At 23.8% G+C, this 17,877-nt stretch overlaps 4 protein-coding genes across 5 annotated transcripts; 3 read left to right on the top strand and 1 right to left on the bottom strand.

Annotated features, from left to right (window-relative positions):
* Positions 1-692: 692 nt before the first annotated feature.
* Positions 693-5,087, top strand: LOC123272847 (solute carrier family 66 member 2). Of its 2 annotated transcripts, none has more exons than XM_044739857.1 (4): positions 693-1,099; positions 1,815-1,951; positions 2,518-2,701; positions 4,740-5,087. In XM_044739857.1, the coding sequence occupies exons 1-4, from the start codon at positions 909-911 to the stop codon at positions 4,924-4,926; spliced, it is 699 nt and encodes a 232-aa protein (XP_044595792.1). In that variant the 5' UTR covers positions 693-908; the 3' UTR covers positions 4,927-5,087. The 2 variants fall into 2 exon arrangements, with proteins under 2 accessions (XP_044595792.1, XP_044595791.1); XM_044739856.1 differs by having other exon boundaries at positions 694-1,099; positions 2,485-2,701; positions 4,740-5,086.
* Positions 5,088-5,489: 402 nt separating this feature from the next.
* Positions 5,490-11,068, top strand: LOC123272878 (intraflagellar transport protein 81 homolog). Its single transcript, XM_044739892.1, has 10 exons — positions 5,490-5,705; positions 5,804-5,946; positions 6,794-6,905; positions 6,987-7,103; positions 7,231-7,443; positions 8,096-8,846; positions 10,207-10,355; positions 10,434-10,514; positions 10,589-10,752; positions 10,825-11,068. Exons 1-10 carry the CDS (start codon positions 5,601-5,603, stop codon positions 10,919-10,921), a joined length of 1,932 nt encoding a protein of 643 aa, XP_044595827.1. The 5' UTR covers positions 5,490-5,600; the 3' UTR covers positions 10,922-11,068.
* A 245-nt stretch (positions 11,069-11,313) lies between these two features.
* Positions 11,314-13,086, bottom strand: LOC123272840. The gene is made up of 3 exons (XM_044739847.1): positions 12,670-13,086; positions 11,824-12,052; positions 11,314-11,573 (listed from the first exon to the last, which is right to left on the bottom strand). The coding sequence occupies exons 1-3, from the start codon at positions 12,927-12,929 to the stop codon at positions 11,460-11,462; spliced, it is 603 nt and encodes a 200-aa protein (XP_044595782.1). The 5' UTR covers positions 12,930-13,086; the 3' UTR covers positions 11,314-11,459.
* Positions 13,087-13,270: 184 nt separating this feature from the next.
* On the top strand, positions 13,271-14,220 carry LOC123272841 (transcription and mRNA export factor ENY2-like). The gene is made up of 3 exons (XM_044739848.1): positions 13,271-13,468; positions 13,729-13,791; positions 13,882-14,220. Exons 2-3 carry the CDS (start codon positions 13,742-13,744, stop codon positions 14,108-14,110), a joined length of 279 nt encoding a protein of 92 aa, XP_044595783.1. The 5' UTR covers positions 13,271-13,468; positions 13,729-13,741; the 3' UTR covers positions 14,111-14,220.
* The last annotated feature ends 3,657 nt before the right edge of the window (positions 14,221-17,877 follow it).

The following is a 17,877-nucleotide window of genomic DNA, read 5'->3' as shown; positions in this document are numbered from 1 at the left end:
ATCATGATAAAAAAAATTGTCATGTAGAAATTTAAAAAATTAAAAATACATTTTTTTAAAAATGATTTTTCGTCATAAATTTGTTTGTTAAATAAAATTAAAAAATTGTTAAGTGACTGCTAACTTTAATGTCATCTCAATTTTAGTGTCATATTCCAAGATTAAAATAATAAAATTTTTCGCGTCCATCTATAAAAAGTACTTTTGCGAACATAAACTCAATTATTAAAAAAATTTCTGCATGACTTGAATTAAATAATTTATTCACAATTATTATATTGATAATTTACTGATAATCACTTTAAATAAAACAATTTTACACCTAAATTACTACTTTTCAAAAATTATACACATGAAAGAGGATCATGAACAGAGCAAGATGTCCGCGACGCGCGCGTTCTTATTCGTTACTCACTTGACGACTGAACTGGTACGTTAGATATCTAAATTGCCAAGTCATCTCTACGATTCTGCGCATCTGCGCGTCAGCCATCTTGAATTAAAAAAAGCGCGAAATTTAAATTAGCAAAAAAATTTTTTTTTAATTTATCATAAAAAACAAAAATAAAATTCATAATTAAAGTTAATTATAATAATTAAAAAGTTGATTTAAAATTTTTGCTAAAAAAATATATTTGTAAAAATTTTAATTTTTTGATTTTTTCAACTGTAAGTTACAGGTTAGGATAAACATAACCACGTAAACATTGTTCTGTCAAAATGTCAAGCAGAAGTAAATAGTAAAATACCGAGAGAGTGTCTAGTCGCAGTTGCAAACAATGATTTGACAATTAAAAAATAACATAATCAAAATATATGTAACATAATAAATAAGAACAAAGTAAAATTTTATTATTTATTATTCGACTGATTTAAGATTTTAAAATTTTTATTGAAGCGTTGTAAATATGGCAGATTCGATGGATATTTCGATTAGTGATATTGCTAGCTGGATTGCTTCTGGTGCTATGATATTTGGTGGAATAGTTCCTTATATTCCACAATACAGAGAAATAAAAAAAAAAGAAGATGCTGAAGGATTTTCTCTTTATGTTTGTCTAGCGCTTTTAATCGCTAACACTCTGAGAATATTATTTTGGTAGGTTTCATTTTATCATTCATAAAAATGATGATTTTTATTTTTATTCATTTAATTTTTTAATAAATGAAAATTTTATTTTTAGGTACAAGTTTATCAGAAAAATTTTTTACTTCAAGCTTGAAAAAATATTTTTATTAAAATATTAAATTTTAGTTCTCAAATTATTTTTTATTTTTCAATTAAAAGTCTTTATAAAGTATAGAATTAAATGTAAAAAATAATTGTTAAAATACTTATGCTTGAAAAAAAATTAGTTTTACTTTAAAATTGAATTTTAGGATACATATTTTTTAATGTGAAATATTAATGATGCTAAAATTAAGAGATAACAATTTAATTACTATGAAAAATATTTAGTAAAATAAATTCCACTTGAAAAAATTAAAAAAAATTTTTTAAGTATGTTTTTCTATCATAATTAATAAAAATTTTAAAAAATTTTCAAATTTCTGCTGATTTCAATTTTATAAAAAATATCAATCAATTTATTAAAAATAATGAATTCTTTTCAAAAAACAGTTTTTTATGTTAATATTACGTCAACTTAATCTTGTAAATATTTTTCACAATTTTTTACTTAATGATAAACAGTAATTTATAATTAATGCAAGTTTATATTTAGCTACAAGGCTATTTTAATAATTATCAGCTAGCAATTAATAATTAAAATAAAAAAAGCACGTCATTAATAATATTTATTTTTATTTTCAAGGTTCGGAAAACGTTTTGAATTACCTCTTCTCTTCCAAAGTATTTTAATGAACATAACAATGTTATTCATGATAAAATTATGCGTGAATATCAATAGCAAAAATCAGATAATCAAATTAAAAGATCGAGTATTCACAGGTATGTTGATAAAAATATAAATTATTGAGGTCTGTAATTTTAAAACTTGGCTGTAAATTTAATCTTTGGAGTATACTGGGGGTCATTTTGACCTCAGAATTTTTTTTATCCTAAAATATTTCTCGAACATCGGTTCGTTTTTAATTAATTTTTTCAACATTAAAAACTATTTAATTCAGAATGATAATGATTGAACCTGAATTCCGCTAAAATGCATAGTTTCTAAGATATAATTCTTCAAAATCAAACTCTAAAATTCTGTTCGTAGGTGTGTACTCCGAGGGTTACCACTAAATATATAATTTAAAAATGACTAAAGTTATAAAATGACCGATCTCAGATAATTTTCAAAGTAAAAAATTGTGACTAACATTTCCTTATAATCATTGCATTAGAAACTCTCTCACTGTTTTTCTTTTTTTTTTTGGTATCTAATATTATTATAATTTGACGTGAAATTTAGTTGAATTGTGTATTGCTGTAACATCCTTGTTTGTATTCATGTAGTTTCCATTTAAAACTAATTCAAATAGATTTGGACATTAAATACTTTTGGAAATGGACAGACTTCCAGTCCTATTTGGATTTTGTCTTGCTATTCGGCGTTGTCGGAGGAGTTGCCATGTATATATTTGTCGATTACCCGATATTCGTTGAAACAGTCGGCCTATTAGCAGTTTTAACTGAAGCGATGCTTGGGGTTCCTCAGTTTTTGCGTAATCTTGATAACAAATCCACTGAAGGAATGAGGTAATACTTTTTATATTTAACTAACTTTATCAACTCTATTTTTAAATTAATTTTTTTTCACAATTTATATGCAATCTTTTCCTAATTTATATCTTTAATAATTAATATTTACTAACCCATAATAAATTAAAATTTTTTATGTACATAGTTCTAGAATTTCAGTAAAGAATTTCGAAATTTTACAGAAAAGTATTTTGTAAATATAAAAAATTAATTTGAATAAAATTTACTAGCAATCTCGCAGTCACTATGTGACTGCCGTCTTATGAATTATAAATAAATAAAATTTCGCTTTATTAAATAATGACTTTTGTTAAATTGCACTTTACTTTATTAAATATTGATGTTTTTAAAGATATAAGCTCATTCCGATGTTACATTCATCAAGAGCTTTCATTTGAGTACCCACATGCATTTTGATATATTTTTCATATATACATATATGTAATATATATAAATATATGAAAAATTGATGTGGTTAATCAAATGAAAGATCTTGATGAGTGTAACATCGGGATGAGCTTATATCTTTAAAAATATCAATCGTGCACAAGATACAAGGTTATTTCTTAATTATTGATATTTTTAAAGATATAAGCTCATCCCGATGTTACACTCATCAAGAGCTTTCATTTGAGTACCCACATTACTTTTTCATATATATATATATATATATATATATATATATATATATATATATATATATACACATATATATTATATATATATGAATATATGAAAAATATGTCAAAAATGCATGTGGGTACTCAAATGAAAGGTCTTGATGAGTGTAACATCAGAATGAGCTTATATCTTTAAAAATGTCAATCGTGCACAAGATATAAGGTTATTTCGTAATTATTGATATTTTTAAAGATATAAGCTCATCTCGATGTTACATTTGTCAAGAGTTTTCTTTTGAGTACCCACATGCATTTTGATATATTTTTCATACATAGATATATGTAATATATATAAATATACGTAAAATTGATGTGGCTACTCAAATGAAAGGTCTTGATGAGTGTAACATTGAAATGAGCTTATATCTTTAAAAATGTCAATATTTGACAAGATACAAGGTCATCTCTTAATTATTGATATTTTTAAAGATACAAGCTCATCCCGATGTTACATTCATCAAGAGCTTTCATTTGAGTACCCACATGCATTTTGATATATTTTTCATATATACATATATATAATATATATAAATATATGAAAAATTGATGTGGGTAATCAAATGAAAGATCTTGATGAGTGTAACATCGGTATGAGCTTATATCTTTAAAAATGTCAATCGTGCACAAGATATAAGGTTATTTCTTAATTATTGATATTTTTAAAGATATAAGCTCATCTCGATGTTACATTTGTCAGGAGCTTTCATTTGAGTACCCACATCACTTTTCATATATTTATATATATTATATATATGAATACATGAAAAATATGTCAAAAATGCATGTGGGTACTCAAAGGAAAGGTCTTGATGAGTGTAACATCGGTATGAGCTTATATCTTTAAAAATGTCAATCGTGCACAAGATATAAGGTTATTTCTTAATTATTGATATTTTTAAAGATATAAGCTCATCTCGATGTTACATTTGTCAAGAGCTTTCATTTGAGTACCCACATGCATTTTGATATATTTTTCATATATACATATATATAATATATATAAATATATGAAAAATTGATGTGGGTAATCAAATGAAAGATCTTGATGAGTGTAACATCGGGATGAGCTTATATTTAAAAAAATATCAATAGTTCTCAAGATACAAGGTAATTTCTTATTTACGTACCTAGAGATTATTTTTGAATCCAGCCTAAATACTTATCATAATAACTTGACTATCGGTGAAAATGATATGAAATCTTGAAAAGGCACAAATTCAAGTCAAGATCTTTACAATGTCACTAAAAAAACCGAATTTATCATATGACTATCATGGAGACAAAATTTTTCTCATTCTCTTAATAATATAGATTAACTAAAAAAAATTTTACTAATTATTTTAATCAAATTTCAGTATCGTGATGGTCACCATGTGGGCCGTGGGTGATACATTCAAAACCTGTTACTTTCTTCACCGAGAAGCTCCAGTTCAATTCAGTATTTGCGGGGCTCTACAAGTAATTGTTGACTTAGGAATTTTATTACAAGTGTACATTTATAGAAATAAAACTCCTGTAAGACCGGTGCTACGAACAGACTGACGATAAGTCTAATATTATTTTATTAGCCATTTTAATTTTTGACTTATTTAAGAAACCAAATAAAAAAAAAAATAAAAAAATTACCTAGATTAATTCTAAACTAAGGAATTTAATATCTTTCTGCTGTACTGTCTTTCCAATTTTTAAAATACTTTATAAAAAATAAATATTGTAATTTGACAATGTATTTTAATGTTTATATTTGATAAAAATTATACACATAATTTTTTATTACTTTAAAGATAAAACCAAAATTGTCTTTCAAACTTTGACTGTAAAACTAGATTATAAATAAATTATAAAAAATAATTTTTTTTTTTTTAATTATTTTTACTTACTTTAATTTAAAGAGATATTTATATTTATTTACAGTTTCTGTCACCTTAAAATAAAATATAAATTGTATTTTATTAAGTAGACTGAAAAATAAAAAAAAAATTAAAATATCTGTACATTTAAATTAATAACTTATAATTTCTGTTCAATTTTAAATAAAATTATTTATAAAATTCATGCATGTATTATATTTGTATATTTACACAATAAAGAGTGTGAGTTACCATAGCAACGTTAATGTCAATACAAGTGTCATAACAAGTATCATGCTCCTGTCATAATTACATTGTTTTATAATAATTAGTTTTCGTATTATTATTAATATTAAAAATTTTAAAATGGGTGAAGATTTAAAACAAATTATTATTGACTTGAATAAATTTTTGAATAAAAATTTATCATTAATATCTTTCAAGGCGCTTACACCTACAGATCTATTACAAGTAAATATTTATCAATTATCATTTATAATTTTAATTATTTGTAATTAATTGCTTTCAGTACGAAAGTGATTGAAAAATTAATTAATGACTGATTTTAGCTACTGAGTGATGTGCTGTCAAAAATAACAGAGACACCAAGGATAAACATAATCGATGAGAATATTGAACAATCAACTATGAGAATTTTGTCGATATTAAAAATACTCAAGTATCAAACAAATAAAGATTTTTCATTATTTAGGTATTCAATTTTATTTTATTTTTTATAAAATAAAATATTAAAAAATACTCGAATTTCATATACTTTTTTTTATTAGTTTTATCTTTATCTTCATATTAAAATAATATCTACCTTAAAAATACTTGAATATCTCGTAATTATTTACAAGTGGGGTCAATCTATGCTAGACCATGTTAATTTCTTTTTAATTATTCTTTTTTATGGACTTTAAAAAAAAAATATATCAAAAAAAGATAAAATAGACATTTTTTTTTAAAAACATGACAGCCAAAATTTTTTTTAACTTTTAAAGGCAAAAAAACTATTAAAATCTTCATTTTTTTCTTTCACGACATATTTTATTATAAATGCTCCGTAAAAACTAGCAGAATCAAAAAAAAAATTAGAAAATGTTAATTTTTTACCTAGTTATGGCTTAAAATGGGATTGACCCCACTTGTAAATAATTACCAAATATCTTTACCCAAATTTTTTTTTTTCTTTTTTTTCCTATTTCTTATTTTTATTTTATTACATACAAATTTATAATGAAAATGAAGTTAGCCGACATTTCAAAATTTTTAGAAATTTTTTATTGAAAAAATTTCAATATAAACAAAAAAAAAAAAAAAAATAACATATGTAAAAAACTTGAAAAATTATAAGTGCAATTTTTTAGAAATATCTTTTTAGTTGTAATTTTATTAATAAAAAAAATCAAAAATTTTTAGACGTCTGCTAACTTAGGTATCATAAATTTATATCTAAAATTTGCACAATAATTGTAAAATTTTATGTATATTCTCTTATTGCCGTTTGGCCTTGGTTTTGGCATAGTTAAAAAATAAACTAAACTAATTTTTTGCAGACAAAGATTGAGTAAAGGAGACCAAGATACTATTTGTGGTATTTTTCAATGGCTTTTTAAAAATATTGACATCGCGCAAAAGCGAGCTTATTTATCAAGATTTTTAATAAAAGTGAATAATTTTATTATTTTAATTAATTAATATTATAGACTAGTTTTCGATCAAATTAATAAATTTTCTATTCATTTATAGATTGAAGTACCGGCAGAATATTTGCAAGACGCTGAAACATCGGCATTGTATGAAAGATATTTAGAACTTGTTGAAGAATTTAAGATTGTACACAAAGAACGTGAAGCTGGTATAAAAGTAATTATTTAAATAAATTTTAAAAGTCTTAAAATTTTTTTGTCGCGTTTGAACGATCGTATATTTTATTTTGTGGATTTTTTTTATAAACAATCTTTGGTTTAATGAATCAATAAATTATTTAAAGGGAAATGAAGCAGCCGCTGAACTCAAATCCGACTTACGAGCTATGGAAAAAGAACGCCAAGTACTTGTGGACAGGATTGAAAAAATAAAATCAAAAACAACGTCACAAGTGCATTTGTTACAAATTGCCCAGGAATTGAGGCTGGAAAAAGATAGAGATCATGAATTAATATTGCAGCGTATGCAAGAAAACAAAGCTATTGAATCATTACAGGTATTTAATTTATGAATTACGAATTTGGATATTTTATTTTTAATATTATTTTATTATATGGAAAGTAAATTGACAAGCATTTAATAATTTTTGCTCAAAATTATTAAGTGTCTGATAACTATTGATGTTGAATGTATGTAATAAATAATTTTAAAAAATATAATAAAAATAGGACATTTAAATTAGCAGACACTTAATAATTTTTTTTTCTTAAAAAATAAACTAGATCTAGAAAATTATTTTTAAAAAATAGCATTTACAATTTTTTAGAGCTTCTAAAGATAGAATTTTTTATTTAAAATTTTTCTTGCAATATTTTATTTTTTAAAAAATTTATAAAAATCATCAGATGTCTCTCAATTTCAATATCATATAAAAATACGAAAAAATGTACTATAAATAATGTAAATTATAGAAATTTACAGCGTATTATAAGTTAATAAATTTTTTAAATTAATCAATTAATATTTCGATTAATTAAATAATTAAAAAATTGTTATTTTTCAGTAAAAAAATTTTTTAAATTATCAAAACCATTTTTTCAAATTTTAAGATCCATTTTAATTCCATTAAATCATAATTTCAATTTCAAATTCAGAACAATTAAATTTCAAACTTTTATTAAGAATAAATTAATTAAAATTTTTTCCAGTTATCATTACAAAAAGCCGAGCAAAAACTCCAAACATTACAAAAAACCGACGTTGAATTAACCCCGCAGACTTTGCAACAGCGATTACAAGAAGAAGTGATGATTCTCATGGCGATTTACAACGAAAAAATGTCCAAAGAACTATCTGCATTGAAGCTGCGCATCAATGCACTGAACAATGTCGTAAATACGCCTTACATTGGCCCAGATGACATAATCAAGCTTCGCCAGCAGCTAGACGTGTTAGTACGCGAAATCCAGACTCTTGCAGAGAGCAAAATCACCGAAAACGGAAGCGAGAAGATAACTCCATTCAGACAACAGGCTGCAGCGATCGCTGGAATAAAACGCACCACGCTTGACAAGCTGGAAAAAAACGAAAATGACCTAGCTGAGCTTACTATCAAGCTGGAAAACAAACGCGCTAAGACAAAACACTTGGCTGAAGATTCGATGCCCAAAGGTGAAGATCTAAAGCGCTATGTCGCGCGTTTGAAGACCAAAAGCGGCATGTACAAGCGCTGCAGAGCTGAATTGACTGAACTTAGAGCTGAAGGCGGTATCTTGAGTCGCACTGATATTATTTTGGAGAATAAATTGAGTGATAGCAAGACTATGGATGCTATTAATATGATGAACTATGAATATAATATTCCTGATCATTTTAATGAGAGCAATGCTAGCGATATTAATTTACAATTGACGCGTAACTTGTTGACGTTGAAGTCAAAGTTATCTTCTTTGTTGAATGGTAATATTAGTTATTTAATTATTTTTTTTTTTCAGTCTAATTTAAATCTTATACATTGATCTATATAATTAAGAGAATAGGAAAAATTTTGTCTTTAGCGTATTTACACTTAAAAATTTTTGTGTTAAATATTTAATACTTTTATGTGTAAATTTAACATTTATTCTGTTAAATCAACACCAAAAAGTGTTAAATATTTAACATAAAAATTTTGAACCCAAAATTTTTTGACACAATGACGCAAAATTTTTTACTGTGTAAAATGAGTTTTTTAAATTAAATTTAGTATAATTAGAAAGGACGAGACCTGAATTTTTATATTTTCAATGTTTCATATGCTTTTCAGCAATAGCTAATTCATTATGATAAGTTTTCGAATTACTTCTAAATAGATTCAAATTTAGCGATAAATAAAATTTGTTTATTTATTTATTATGTTTTGTACACGTAAATATGGTAATAAATCAAAAAAAAAATTTACTTGAATCAAGTAAATAATTTTAAAGAACTTTATCTTCTTGATTTGAGTAAAAAAATTTTTAAACTAAGAAATTATTTTTGGTTTAAGTAAATTTTACTTGGTTCAAGAATTTTTCTCTTGATTGAAATTATTTTTTTTTTGTGTATTATATTATGCTCCGAGGGAGGAAAGTACTTAAAGAACTTCAAGTACTATTATTATATAACTAAGAGACTAAGGAAAAATTTTTAACAAATATATTTAATCATTAATAAGAAAATTAAGTTAGCCAACATCTAAAATTTTTATAATTTTTTTTTTATTGACAAAAAATTAAAAAGAAATTTAATTTGTAAAAAATTTTAAAAACTTTGAGTGCAATTTTTAAAAAATATTTTTTTTCCAATTTAATAAATAAAAAAAAAACGTCGGCTAACTTTAGTATTGTATCATTAATTGGCTTTGAAATTTTTTTAGCAATAATCATTTATGATTTAAATAATTATTTAAATCTTAATTATAATTAAGAGAGTAGGGAAAATTTTGTAACGAACATATTATAATTTTAATAGTTAAATTTTGTATCATCAGAAAGATTTTGATAAGAATATATGCCTTTTTCACGATTTTATATATTTTTCAGTGATAGTAAATTTTTTGTAAGTTTTTGGAGCAGTTTTGATTAGTTTGTTGGTTCTATAAATTTTTTCAATTATATTTTTAATTAAATTATTTGTAACTAATCTTGTCATAGCACTATTATTTTTTAAATTCATTTAAAAAGTACCGAAGCTATGTATAGTGTGATTAGAATTATAAAAAAAATTTTTTTAATAATAAGTTACTAATTAATTGAATAGAATGTAACTAATAAAAATAATTGATAATTTTGCTTTTAAGATCTGAAGCCGTTAAGACAAAAAAATTATGACGTTGATGATAAATACGAACGTGCAAAGCGCAGCTATGATTCTATTGCTTCAAGTACACAGAATGCAATATCCAATTTGATCAATGAAGTTGAAAGTACTAGGAAGCTTATAGAAGAGGTATTGCTGCTAATAGTTGGTTTATTTTAGAATAAATAATTGTTTTTTTTTTTTATTTTATGGTAATTTTGTTTTTAGAACACGCAAGAAATGACGGAGCTTCAGAAAAAAATTGCGAAAATGAAGAAAATACAGAAGAATATCCAAGATGAAGTTCGAGTAAGTTTCTAGCACTTGAATAAATTTTATAAATTTGAATAAGGTATACTCATATTTTGTATTTACTGCTGCAGTCTTACGCAAATCCTAATGGTGAAAAGTCTCTTCAGGACAAGTTGAACGAGTCTATAATTAGTGAAGAGAAGAAATATAAGTTGTTGAAAGACAAAGAGAAAAGTTTGAAGGAATTACTTAAGCAGAGTGTTAGTCAAACTCACCAATGGACAAGTCTTATTTCGTAAGTATTCGAGATTAATTTACAATATTTTTTGACGAGTTATTACATTAATATTTTTATATTTGTTTGCAGAATATTCAAATCAAAAATTGAAAACTTTGCTGAAAATAAACGAAGAGATGGTATTGTTTTACGAAAAGATGGAACTGAAACTCTAATTTTAGAATAAATAATTTAAATATTGATTAGTTATATAATAGTAGAGATTTAGATTTTATCGTAGTTCGCAGTATGAGATTATGAATTCATAGTTAAATTTTATCATTAATAATTTTAAGTATGGATTTAAAAAAAAAATATAACATTGCAATAAGCAGATATCTACACAATTTTTTATTGTTTTTAAGATAAAAATTTGTATAAAAAAAAAATTTATATTTTAGATCACTGATTTAAAATTTTTCCGTAAAAAATTTTTTGATTAAAAAATTTTAAAAATTTTCAGATGTATGTAACTGTAAGAATCATAAAAAATGAAAAAATTATAAATTAATTAGACTATTAAAAAATCACTTTTTAATTTGACACTTAATAATCAATAATACTCACAGCATGATAATAATTAGTGAATTGATAACTTTTATTAAACAGTTAATTATTATTTAAGTAGCTAATGCCTTTACAAAGATATGAAACTAGAAAAACATTAAAGAATAGTTAACAAAAAAAAAAAAAAAAAAATAAAAAAATAACTTATTAATTATTACTCAGTGAGATTTTTTAAGAAAATTAATTATAAGTATTGAAGATCCAATTAAACCAATAAATAATCCAGCTCCAATCAATTTACGTTTCTGTGATTGGTTCTTAGTTTCATCGGCCTAAAAAAAATTAAAAAAGCGATTAATAATTAAAATATTCATAATACTAAAGTTAGCTGACAACTATCAATTTTTTTTTAATTTTGTAAAAAATCAATTGCAATAAAAAATTTTCGTTAATAGTTTTTTAAAATTTTTACATCTGAAATTTTTTTCATAATAATTTAATTGGTATAAAATTATAAAAAAATTTTCTAATGTCTGTCAACTTCAGTGTCATAAATATTTGATTATTGATTAAAATATTTACTTCAATAATTGTCACCAATTTACGTATATCTGATTGAAGATCATTTAATTGTTGAATCGCACATTTAGTCACCAAATGAAGGGCCTCACTCGCTCGAACATTTTTATTCAGATCAATTACGTAGTCGTCTGTTAGCTTAGACAATTTAACGCGATTAAAATTTATAAAAACTTGGAAAAATGCTAATTGTTGATGTGTATTTTTTATTATGTCCGTTAATTTTTCTTCTCTGTAAATAATAAATTATAAAAAGATTAATCATTAGAAATAAATGACATTTAAAAAATTTTTTTGACAAAAATTTTTTTCCAAAAATTATTTAAAAAAAAAACCCATTTTTAATTTTTAAAAATTTCCACGTGTCAATTTTTTTTTCTAATCTTTTTTTTTGGCATAATTTTTTTGTTAAAAAAATTATTAAATATTTGCTAAATTAATTTCCATATAACATTAAAGTTAGCAGTCATGTGAAAATTTTTTAATTTTCTTTAATAAATAAATTTTCTCCGAAAAATCATTTCTAAAAAATTGAATTTTTTATTTTTCTAATTTTCTAAATGTCAATTTTTTTCTCATTTTCTTTGACATAATTTATTTGTTAAAAAAATTCTAAAAATTACAAAATATCTGCTAAATTAATTTTCATAATTTCCATTAAAAATAATTCTAACAATCCAATTGTCTATTTTATTTTTAATACTGAAGTTAGCTGAAAACTGACAATTTTATTTTCATTTTCACAAATGTAATTTTTTTAAAATAATTCTATTGCTATAAAATTATAAAAAAAAAATTCTAATGACAGTTAACATCAGTGTTATTTTTATTTATGTTATTTATATTAACCTGATAGATGAATTGTCAATCAAAGAATTGAACGGCGACTTTGGTTTACGCAATTTAGAACCCAGTTGCTTGATAATTTTGTCAGCAAGTTCTTCAGAAGCACCTAGTGTCATAAAATCTTCTTTGGACAACTCGGACAGGACTGATGTTGATATATTACGTTTTTTGAACTCTGGTATCAAGTCAGTGGCCTCGAAACCCTCGAGTATCATCGCTGTTTGCTGAGTAAACCCAAAAACATCGTCACTTGGTAGATTCATTTTTTTTATGTCTTATTTTTTATTTGTTCAGTTAATGTTGCTGTTTTTAATGTAATTATTCACAAAACATTTGATGAAACACAAGAAAATACATCAGGAGTACATGATAGTGCAAGGTGTGAACGTTAACAACTAAATATAATAATAATAATAATAAAAACAATACTAGGACAATTTTAAATTCCACGACATCACTCTGCCATCTAGTGAAAATTTTTGGAAACGATGAGATTTAATTTCTATTGGTAAGTTCCTTTTATTTCACATGAAAATCAAGTCAGCTGACGTTTAAAAATATTTATAATTTTTTTTTATTGATAAAATTATTGCAAAAAAATTTCATTTTTAAAAAACTTCAAGTGTAATTTTTAATTAATATTTTTTTGTTCCAATTTAATAAATTAAAAAAAAATTAAAATCATCAACATACCAGCACTGTACGCCTAACCTAAGTCGACTTTATACTTTCCAAACAAAAAACAAATATATAACAAATAGCCGTGAGCAGTATTTTATTTAATTATCAACTTAATAAACAGGTAAGTTATTAATTATTAATTACTGTTTAAAAAAAATTAGCAGATATTTGATCATTTTAAATATATTTTTTAATATAATTAAATTATAGTAAAAAAAAACTGACAGAAATTAAAAAAAATAAAAAATACAATTTTTTTATAAATAATTTTTTGGAGCAAATTTGTTTGTTAAATAAAATTAAAAAATGATCAAGTGAATGCTAACTTAATTTTAATTTGAGTATATCAATTATTGTCATTAATTTGAATTAATTTAATAGAAAAATAATCATTATGAAGACTGCACCGCATCAAAGATTGGTTATGGTTGGTGATCGTGATGGGTAAGTTTATATAAAATGTATATTATTAATTATAAAATTTTAAATAATATTTTCTTTATCATAAAATTAATTAAGGATTTTATTTTCCAGACTGAAAGAGCTCCTAAGACGGCGCCTTGTTGAATGCGGATGGCGTGACCAAGTTAAAATAATTTGTAAGGAATTGATCAAAGAAAAAGGAAATGATATCACCTATGACAGCATGCTGTCAACTGTAACCAGCAGAGCCCGCACTCATGTTCCTGATTCGGTTAAAAAAGAGTTATTGCAAAAAATAAAAAGTCAGTTGATGGCTCAAGAGGAGAAGTTAAAGATTTAAGTGCTTAATATTTAATTTAGTATTTAATATCGAATTGTTAATAAGTTTTTTTCTTACTACCAACTAAATAATGTTAAGTTTCATTTTTATTAACTGTTGTTAATTTATTAATTATGCTTAATTAATTTATCTTCCACCAATAATTTAAGTATAAATTTTTTGTATTGATAATTGTAAATAAATTTTTTTTAATTCAGTAATCGTGAAAGTATATTATTATTCAATTATTTGCTAAGTTATTCAGTTAAAATTTATAATAAATGATGTTATTTTATAAGAAAATAAAAAATTTTAGAAATATTTTTCTACAATTATTCGATGATGAATGATTGATAAAATAATTTTTTTTTTTTTAATTTTAAAATTACCTTATAAACTAAATTTTAAAATATGTAAATTCACAATAAAAGTGATTGATTAAAACATAAATTTTTTTATTTTATCATAAAAATAAAATAAATAAAATAGATATCTATTAAATTGCACTGTAATTTCTTAAACATTGACGTTTTTAAAGATATAAGCTCATCGCGATGTTGTACTCATCAAGAGCTTTCATTTGAGTACCCACATGCATTTTGATATATTTTCCATATATACATATATATAATATATATAAATATATGAAAATTGATGTGGGTACTCAAATGAAAGGTCTCGATGAGTGTAATGTCGGGGTGAACTTATATCTTGAAATTGTCAATAATTCACAAAATATTTGTTAAATTACACTGTACTTTCGTAAATATTGACGTTTTGAAAGATATAAGCTCATCCCGGCATTACACTTATCAAGAGCTTTCATTTGAGTACCCATATGCATTTTGATATATTTTTCATATATACATATATATAATATATATAAATATATGAAAATTGATGTGGGTACTCAAATGAAAGGTCTCGATGAGTGTAATGTCGGGGTGAACTTATATCTTGAAATTGTCAATAATTCACAAAATATTTGTTAAATTACACTGTACTTTCGTAAATATTGACGTTTTGAAAGATATAAGCTCATCCCGGCATTACACTCATCAAGAGCTTTCATTTGAGTACCCACATGCATTTTGATATATTTTTCATATATACATATATATAATATATATAAATATATGAAAAATTGATGTGGGTACTCAAATGAAAGGTCTCGATGAGTGTAATGTCGGGATGAGCTTATATATTTAAAAATGTCAATAGTTCTCAAGATACAAGGTAATTTCTTAAAATAAAATAAATAAAAGTTTGAAAGGTAATAAACACCATCAATTACTAAAAAACAACCAATAATTATCTCAATCATCATAATAAAAAACATTTGCCATACTTGAAAATTAAAAACTTCGGCTAACTTTAGTATTATCAACAATTAAAAAATTTTTTTTGTAAATTAAATTTCAAGTAAAAAATTACAAAAAAAAATTGCACATATAATATTGAAAATCTCTGTGTAAAAATTTTTCTTTTTAATTTTTTTAATAAAAAAAATTATAAAAATTTTTAAATATCGGTTAACTTTATTTTCATAGATTGAATGTTAGCTAATTTTAGTTTCATTTTTTATTAATTAGTAATTAACAATCAATTGGAATAAAAAAAAGTAATTTATTTGAACATTATTCGCGGAAGTAAACAAGTGAGTCTAAATCAAGCGGGAGTGTTACAAACTTCAGAGTTGCGCAAAACGTACTGCGCAACATGGCGTGACTGTCACTTTCAGTTTCCAACGGTCACGTTCAAACCTTGCCTGGCAGCAGAGTCGATGCGTCGCGGGATTCAATCTTTGGAATTAATTAATCAATTAATAGGTTTTTGCGATCAAATTAATTAAAATTTTTATAAAATAATGTTCCTTAGCTTCTGACGTACAATCGGTGATAATAATTTCGGAAATGCGTAAAAGATAAGTATGAAAAAAAAGCAAAAGCCGGTCGAGTCACTTTTACATTATTGCGTCGTATAGTTCTCGTGTTGTCCGTGGTCCGCAGTCCGCGATTAGTCATAAGTACAAGCTCTAAACAGTTATTTTCATTTGTTTTAGAATATTTATTAATTATAAATTATCAATTCGAAATATTTTTTATTTTTTTTTTTTTTTTTTTTTTTTTGAGTGAGAAAGTATTTTTTAGTAAGCAAGTAGTCCGCACGCCATTTTGTAAAAAAATTTTCCGTGTTTAATTTTTTTTTTTTTTTTTCGAAATTCAAAACACTAGTGCCGGTTTAAAAAGTGCGTAGGTAGTAACAATTATTGAAGAAGATAGTGCTCATGAACATGATTAGGTACTCTGAAAATCGAAAAAGGTTGAATCATAAAAACTTATGCTTTGTAAAGTACGTATTTTATTTTCAGATTATTTTTTGTTAATGATATTTATTGATAATTAAATTTTTTGCTCTGGGTACAGGCGTTGGAGAACAGTCATGACATCTAGAGGTTCATCTTAAAATTTGAAAATTCAAATAGGTAATATTCTTTGTTAATTATGATTCCAAATGCTTTGATGAAAAATTTATTAAGTTTTTAGAAATATAAAAGAATAAAAAAAATTTATAAAAAATTCAGCATGTAAAAATTATAAATATTTTTGAATGTAATTTTTTAAAAATAATTTTTTTTAACTCTTTCAATGATGTTAAAAAAATATTATAAGAAATTTTAATTCAAAGATTTTAGATCTTTTGAGATAAAAAATTTTATGATACTGAAATTAATAGACATCTTATAATTTTTAGGATTGTCTTACAACTTATTATGAAAGAAAATTGTTTAAAGTTCTATTTATAAGAATTTTAAATATTTATAAATTTAATTTTTTAAATATTGTTTTTCTTAATTAAAACAAAAAAAAAAATTTAATTTTTTCTAATCTCAATGATATCATTGAGATTTCAATAAGATATCTTGTATCACGAAAATTTTTAAAAAATTTATCATTTTGAATCTGGCAAAAAAGTTTTCTAACCAAGATTTTATTTTGGTTTCAAAAAATTCTAGTTAATTCAATAACTTTTCTGCTTGCTCCAAGATACTTGAATTCTTTTAAATAATTTTCTTGATTCGAGATTTTTCTCTTTTATCAAATTAATTTGTCCATCAGTATAGAAACTTATTTTATTAAAATCTTAACTACTGACAGAAAAACTACAATAAATTATTTGCTGCACCAGTTTTCTCATAAACTGAACACATGTTTGTCAGTAAATAGATCACAAACTTCGTTATTAAATCACTAAGTCATTTATTAAGTATTGAATCAATGATCAAATATTCAAAAGGTCTACACCGAAAAAACGTAAACTGTAATGTTCACTCGGATTCCGGTTAATTTTTATAGTTTCAAACAGTAAAGCGGACATCGGGGTGGCAAAAATATAAATATTACAGAACTTAATGTAGAAAGTATAAAAGCCACAATTTATAATTTAATATCCAAAATAAGCGATTAGTAGCTGTCACAATAGTAAATAACGACTCTTTCATCTTAAAAAATTACAGTTTCAAACAGTAAAAATTGCCATTTCAATATATAGTCGATATTATGAGGAGAAGGGGAACTCAGATGAAAGAGAAGGGGGTCTCACTCTGGGAGAATTTAACATTTGAAACAGTAACAATTATACTTTTAAAATATACATTTTATCAGTCCAAGCAAGTCAATAATTACAGTTTGATTTTTAGCGTTGCGTTTAAAATTTACCATTTTACTTTGTAAATATTGACGTTGCTTGTATTAGAAATTTACTAACTTTATTTCATACTTTTTACA

The sequence above is a fragment of the Cotesia glomerata genome, linkage group LG10, assembly GCF_020080835.1.
Source record: "Cotesia glomerata isolate CgM1 linkage group LG10, MPM_Cglom_v2.3, whole genome shotgun sequence".
NCBI classification, from domain to species: Eukaryota; Metazoa; Arthropoda; class Insecta; order Hymenoptera; family Braconidae; genus Cotesia; species Cotesia glomerata.
This window is presented reverse-complemented; position numbering and strand designations above follow the sequence as displayed.

Bases quoted from the DNA above. Each gene is read 5' to 3' on its own strand.
- LOC123272847 (XM_044739856.1), top strand. From the start codon at position 909: ATGGCAGATTCGATGGATATTTCGATTAGTGATATTGCTAGCTGGATT. The intron at 1,100-1,814 runs GTAGGTTTCATT...TTTATTTTCAAG, and splicing joins ACTCTGAGAATATTATTTTG to GTTCGGAAAACGTTTTGAAT. The intron at 1,952-2,484 runs GTATGTTGATAA...TAATTCAAATAG, and splicing joins AAAAGATCGAGTATTCACAG to ATTTGGACATTAAATACTTT.
- LOC123272840 (XM_044739847.1), bottom strand. From the start codon at position 12,929: ATGAATCTACCAAGTGACGATGTTTTTGGGTTTACTCAGCAAACAGCG. The intron at 12,053-12,669 runs GTTAATATAAAT...TATTATTTACAG, and splicing joins ATTGACAATTCATCTATCAG to AGAAGAAAAATTAACGGACA. The intron at 11,574-11,823 runs GTAAATATTTTA...AATTTTTTTTAG, and splicing joins AATTGGTGACAATTATTGAA to GCCGATGAAACTAAGAACCA.
- LOC123272878 (XM_044739892.1), top strand. From the start codon at position 5,601: ATGGGTGAAGATTTAAAACAAATTATTATTGACTTGAATAAATTTTTG. The intron at 7,104-7,230 runs GTAATTATTTAA...AATTATTTAAAG, and splicing joins AACGTGAAGCTGGTATAAAA to GGAAATGAAGCAGCCGCTGA. The intron at 10,515-10,588 runs GTAAGTTTCTAG...TTACTGCTGCAG, and splicing joins ATATCCAAGATGAAGTTCGA to TCTTACGCAAATCCTAATGG.
- LOC123272841 (XM_044739848.1), top strand. From the start codon at position 13,742: ATGAAGACTGCACCGCATCAAAGATTGGTTATGGTTGGTGATCGTGAT. The intron at 13,792-13,881 runs GTAAGTTTATAT...TTTATTTTCCAG, and splicing joins ATGGTTGGTGATCGTGATGG to ACTGAAAGAGCTCCTAAGAC.